Genomic DNA, 6,649 nt, shown 5'->3' on the forward strand with positions numbered 1-6,649 from the left:
ATATATATATATATATATCAGAATTCCGTGAACATAAAAAAATTATACTTATTATTACAATATCGACTTAATTTATTCTATAAATGCTTGCTTTTCACTAAAATGGCAGAATAAGAAATAAAGAATCATAATATAAACCTCTAAAACTTAATTTTACATTACGTATATTTAACTTCGATAAAGGATGATATTCCGAATGATAACAGTAGTAATGCTAAGATAATGAAGGAATATATTGGGACTGCAATCTGTTTACAATAAAGAAAATGTTTCTGATAAAAAAAATTAGATAAAAAAATAAAAATTTTATTTAAATATCATGGAAAAAATTTTTTTGCATATAATCTGTATCATGCGAATTGCAAAAATAAAATGTAACATTTCCAAACTTCAATACGCATTTTCGTTGCAGGATTTATTACTTATTGATATCTTTTTTATAAATGTAAAAATAAAACTTTATAAGTGTGTAATAGATGAATAAGTATAACTTTTTTTTTAACAGTATATGGCGTTTCAGTTCAGAGTAGTTTAAATGTGCACTCCCGTAAAGTGAGATGCGATTTCTTTTTCTTTTTTGCAGGCTTTTTCGCCTAGCTCTGTGGTACCACTGCCGGGTTAAGGATGAACAGGATCCAGATTACCATACATTTGAATTTCTTACAAAGTCACATTTATTATCTCGATTTAGCTATCTCAGCATCATCGATAATACGAATCTGGTAATTCTATATACAATCTACCGAAATAAACACAATAATCGGTAGTAATAATAATAGCGTCTTTCAAATCTTTTCGAAACTCCCTCTCCCTTCTTTTACTTTCACCTCGTTGATATATTTTTCTTTTTTTAATAAGTGTGCTGAAAAATCGGTATAAATGTAACCTACGAAAAGGAGTAATATTTACCGCAAAAATCGTCAATTGTAGCTTAGACAAAATTTGGAAGAACTGTAACGCCGTTTTTTTTTCTTCTTTACATTTTCCTATTTCTACTATTGCCAACGCTATTTTATATCCGGTAGTTTTTAAAAAAATCGAACGAATACTCGTTAAATATAACTATATCACGAGTATGAGGTCGATTGTACATGTCACAGTTTACAGCTCGAGCACCATATTTGGCTAATGTCAATAATAATTAAAAGCAAATTGAACAAATAAAATTTCGACAAGTCTAAAATCACTACTTCATTTCTCTTTCTTTCTCATTCACACTCTCTCTTTTTGTCTCAATTTGCTATCATTTACGCTACGTTGCGACATTGTCGATAAACTTCGATTGTGATATTAAATACGATCTAATGCTAATCACTTACGTCTAAATCACTACAATCGGGTATTATTAACGATGAGCGTTCAATTAATTTCTCTCACTGCATCTCGCGATGTTGGCTACTATGGCACTTGACTAATATTGATGCGCTGTTTTTGTTTTGACCCCCCTAAACTTCTATACCTTACATGCTATCATCACGACTAACAATAAATTTAATTCGAACAACGATTTTCTATCTTATCTATCAATATTCTCAACTGTCCTAGCGACCAACATCGTATTCGAAACAGCAGTAAAATTCGTTTATATAAAGTGCTACAGGTCTTCCATAATTTTTCTAAGATAAGTAGTAATTACTTCGTAAATAGTTTTGCTAACCAGCGACCGTCCGCCCTACTTGGCTTGGGCTGGGATCGGGGAGACGCAGGGCGGCGGTATGGTATCTTTCTTTTTGATTGGTATTGATCTAAATCTAGTATTTGGACGAAGTGCGAGGATGGGTCGTGCGTGCTTTTGCTTCCTAAATCGAGCGTGCGCAAGTTCTTATAATCTTTTTTTTTTTACTTGTAGCCGTAAGCTTTACTTTCTTGTTTCCTTGACCAGAATTACGATTTATCTTCGTTAATAATTAATTTACTCGATACGTATATTCTCAGAAAAGAAGGAGAAAAGAATATTATTATTGCATATGTATGAAAAGAATAGTGGCGGAAATCATGGAGCAGCCCTGAGAGAGAGCGAACAACGCATCTGAGAGTAGTGCATGTGCGCCTGTGTATCTGTATGTCTTGTTATATGTATCTGTTGTGTGTGCTGTGTATATGTGTGTATTCACAGACACATATGAATCTCATGAGAATGAATATTTCACTCAACGTGTAAATTGCGAATTTACTTATAATTTACTCATTTAACGTTTGCTTTAACCTCAAGTCTTAAGAGTCGTGTGACGCGAATCCGCGCACCCGTGCCTCGAGTTTGTATACAAGTGACAACCTTCTACGCTGAATATCGACACTTCTGTAACAGAATCAATAGATTTCGTCACATGAGACGTATATATATTTCATGACAACGTTGGTTGTGCGAAATTTTACAAAACCCTTACCATCAGGTAATTCATATAATTTTCTAGGAAGAGAGGCGAAATAGGGATGACGTAATGCTTCCTCCGCACCTATCCGTTGATCGGGATTCAGCTGCAGGAGCGACGACGCCATACTATCGCCCTCGGCGATATCATACAGCCGAGGAAACGAGAGTCCTAGTTTCCGCGGCGGATAAAATATCAGTCTATGTGCTTTATACCCGGGCAGATGCGTGACACCTGGCCAAGTATCCTCGGTAGGTGTGCCCAGCACTTTAAATATCTTATCGAGTTGGTCGTACGTACAGCGTACACCTGGGAATGTTGGTTCACCAGTTAACATTTCCACAAATATGCAACCTACTCCCCACATGTCAAGCGAGGTGGAGTACTCTGTGGAACCTAAAAGAACGTCGGGCGGTCTATACCATAAGGTCACGACTTCGTGTGAGTATGTATGCGATGGCACGGATTTGGCCCTTGCTAGCCCAAAGTCTGCCAATTTAAGTTCTCCTATCTCGCTGATTAATAAATTCTGTGGTTTTACATCTCTGTGCAGCACCCTCCTAAAGTATGCAGTAACACAAATTAATCAACGCGTATCAAGATAAAGACATCGACATTACGTACTATAAACTTTTTTTAATTACCTGCGGTGACAGTATGCCAATCCTCTCAACAGTTGAAAAAGAAACAATTTAACATTACGCGGATCCAATCCTCCGTTTCCAAAATACCTCTCCATATATTGGGATAGATCGGTGTGAACGTATTCAAACACAAAGGTGAGCGTCTCGCGAGTATGAATGATATCGTGTAAAGTCACGATATTGCTATGTTTTAACTCTTTGAGGAGACTTGCCTCGCGAATGGCAGTAAACGGAGCTCCTTCCTCCTCTTGCAGTCTAATTTCTTTAAGAGCCACCACTTGATTAGTGAGATGGCTGTAGCCTTTGAACACTGTGGCATATGATCCCTCTCCCAACTGCTCCAGTTTTATATAAGCTTCGGATTTACCGAATGGTGAATCTCCCTGTCGAGACAAATTGAGATTAATGTTTAGTATCATGATAGAAAATTAATGCAAATGAGTACATATATATATAATATATTACCCCAAAAGCGGAAAATCTTTTAGTTCTTCTAGGTTCTGGACCAAGGAAAACTTCAGATTTGGGCCGCGGTGGACGTCGGGGCCGCAGAATTACCCTAGCTTCCTCTCGTATATCTTCATCAAGAAGCTTCGAATCGCTAGAAACCGAAAGCTGTCGATGCACTCTCTCATGGTCGCCCACACCTGTCCATTCTATGACAGTCCAATTTCCGAAAACATTCTTAAAATAACAGCAATAGAAATACATAAAATCACAGATTTTTATAAAATTTTGGATATATAAATAATTCTACTTTGCTTATTTCTAATTACATATATACGTATTTTAATATTATTTATGCATTTAAACAATCGCGGGATAGCTATTCTTATATGCATAATTTCAACTATGCATAAATATGCAGAAAAACAACAACATGATATTTGATCATTAACAAATGTGTTTTAGTAATTATTTTTTAATTATGTGAAAGAGTGCATTCTTATAAATACAAATTAATTAATAAATAACTTTATAAAATATGTGCACATAAATTAGATTTCTACTTTATAATATAATAAAAAGCATGAATTAAGTTCTTTGTTTTCATCTCTTATTTCAAAAAAATATATAAACATCTAGATCTACATCATGATATCTATAAAATATTATGAAACCATAAATATGTATATTTTTGGCTAAAGCTCACCGTAACGACGATCTTTATCTGCAGGTATATTGCCATTTGGCTCCAAGCGGTCTAGGAACTCCTCCGAATAACCATTATATGGCAATTGACCTCTCGTTGTTGCATCATCAGCCTCTTCTTTTGATATAGCTGTAATAAAATAAATAATATTTAAATGTATGTTTATAATCATCATTAATTATGTTTAATTAACGATTTACGATTTAATTGTATAAAACTATTTAATTCTATTGTATAAAACTCGATCTTTGTAATACTATAATATTTGCAATATCAATAATAATTATATTATTACTAAAACATCATGCTGTTTAATTACAATAGGCAAAAGCAATTATTTACCCGACATTAATTATATATTTATTAATATTGAAAAAACATTAAAACAAAGTTATTAGTTAAGTAAATACTTAAATCTTTGTGATTACTATTATATTTTATTAATGTGAAAGAAATTACCTATACAAAAAATACTTACAAAGCCGTCCAAAGCTGTGACTAAGGCGCTTTTTTAATTTTTGCACTCTACTGAGAGCACCGCCTTTCTTTTCCCGCATTGTCACAGGCCCTGCGTGTAACAAACATAATGTTTAAACACACAATTCGATACACCGAACGTAAGTTGAGATAGCATGACATCATAACAGAAGGCCAAGAACATCAGAGTAATTTAGATATAACAGATCATTACATTTATGATGACATCATACGCTGTGTTATGCCGGTATGCTCCTTAATGATGATAGAGGTATATATGCATCACATTCTTCTCAAATGACAATGCGAGGAAACTCACAGGAAATTACAATGTGATAAAAAACAACCATACATGATATAAAATATGAATATGATTACATCATACAAATATTAATAATTGTGCTAATTTTTTTTTGTAGATATTACACACCGTTATACTACAAATAAAGCAAGAATAATAACATTCAATGAACGAAGTAATTCGAACACAGTTTTGTCCCGGATCCAAGGTAATTTAATTCAATTTCTCAGAACGTAGATGACTCATCCGTTCGTAGAAGATAATAGATTTTTACTGCAATTAAAAGTGAAAGTACGTATCCTTAAGTATGCACTTTCCAAGTATGTGTATCAATTCACCTGAACCAGCCAACTATCATTTTTTCTTGGAGCAAGCCACATAACAAAGCAAAACTCTCACAGGACACTTACTAACACGATAAAAACTTTGAGATTGCCGTATGTATATGGCACATGACACGCCATTCAGTCACACGTACATACACGCACACAAGTATCGACACACACGTTCTTTTCTGCATACAGGTATGCACTGTAGTTACAGCACAGGGGGTTCAACGAACTAATATACATTAGTTTCACACGTCGAATAACCGAACAAATCTCTGGCCGAGATGTTCAAGTGTCAGATAAAACGTAGGCTCTCTCTCCCTCTCTCTTCGTACTACACAAAAGATTGCATTGTACTCATCATGCAATTCGAAAAGATACGGCGATCCCAATCCTGAAATTGATAAGCGCGCGCGTTTCTTCCTGTGGCCAACGCGAATATCAAGCCGGCAAAGAAAAATAATGTTCAACTTCTCTCTCGCTTGAGTTGCATATATACTGAAGAGATCGGTTGTCCCTCTTCTGCCTGCCATCAGGAGATACTGTACATGCACACATACAAGGGACGCGCGCGCGAGGAGAGAGAAAGAAAGAGAGAATTATTATTTTCATTTTCTCTGTCTCTCCCTCTCCTCTCCCTTTTTCTATCTCTCCGCTCCTCTCTGTCAGACTGCTGTTGCTACTTGGTCCTTCTCTCCCGTCTCCATGATCCTGGAACGGAACTCTATTTATCTCTCTCTCATTCATCGTCTTCTCTCCCGTTCTTTCACATATATACATATACACATACACGTACACTCCCTCTCTATCTATCTTTCTCACCTCGTTCACACACGCACACGCAAAGACCAACCGATGAGAAACCGAAACGGCGAGAGCCGGAACGTCGGTCGCGAGAGAGAAATAAGGGAAGGATGCGTCCGCATCCGACTTACCCTCTTTGCTCTTGGAGGCGGTCGAACCCTTGTCCTGACAGTACATGATTACTCATTCGCTCGCACGCGCGGGACACATCACATATGGGCGGTGACGCACTCGGCTGCGTGTGTGGGTACGCGCCGCCGCCACTGCCGCCGCTGTGTTTTTCCCTCGGCCGATGCTCCTCAGCTCCTCTGCGGCGACGAGAGCCCCGGGCCGAGAGCCGTACTCCCTAACGCGCGACCCTCTCACGTCGTCCTCCTGTATTCCGGTAATTCCGGCGAAGCGCGCACGATCCCAGTCGCGTCGCCTCGCGCCATGAAAACGCCTCCGCGCTGTCCCCGTGGACGATGACAACGACGACGATGACAACGACGACGATGACAACGACGACGACGACAACGACAACGACAGCGAGGACGGCGATGGGAGCCTTCCACACGGTGTGAGCCACC

General features: G+C 37.5%; 1 protein-coding gene across 3 annotated transcripts; it reads right to left on the reverse strand.

Annotated features, from left to right (window-relative positions):
* Positions 1 to 1,034: 1,034 nt before the first annotated feature.
* On the reverse strand, positions 1,035 to 6,608 carry LOC108745564 (cyclin-dependent kinase 14). Of its 3 annotated transcripts, none has more exons than XM_018481784.1 (7): positions 6,212 to 6,608; positions 4,648 to 4,737; positions 4,170 to 4,298; positions 3,482 to 3,672; positions 3,017 to 3,399; positions 2,388 to 2,932; positions 1,035 to 2,299 (listed from the first exon to the last, which is right to left on the reverse strand). In XM_018481784.1, exons 1-7 carry the CDS (start codon positions 6,255 to 6,257, stop codon positions 2,208 to 2,210), a joined length of 1,476 nt encoding a protein of 491 aa, XP_018337286.1. In that variant the 5' UTR covers positions 6,258 to 6,608; the 3' UTR covers positions 1,035 to 2,207. The 3 variants fall into 3 exon arrangements, with proteins under 3 accessions (XP_018337286.1, XP_018337287.1, XP_018337288.1); XM_018481785.1 differs by lacking the exon at positions 6,212 to 6,608 and adding an exon at positions 5,358 to 5,886; XM_018481786.1 differs by lacking the exons at positions 4,648 to 4,737; positions 6,212 to 6,608 and having other exon boundaries at positions 3,482 to 3,700; positions 4,170 to 4,276.
* Between the last annotated feature and the right edge of the window lie 41 nt (positions 6,609 to 6,649).

Source organism: Trachymyrmex septentrionalis, unplaced genomic scaffold, assembly GCF_001594115.1.
Source record: "Trachymyrmex septentrionalis isolate Tsep2-gDNA-1 unplaced genomic scaffold, Tsep1.0 scaffold14, whole genome shotgun sequence".
In the NCBI taxonomy this organism is placed as follows: Eukaryota; Metazoa; Arthropoda; class Insecta; order Hymenoptera; family Formicidae; genus Trachymyrmex; species Trachymyrmex septentrionalis.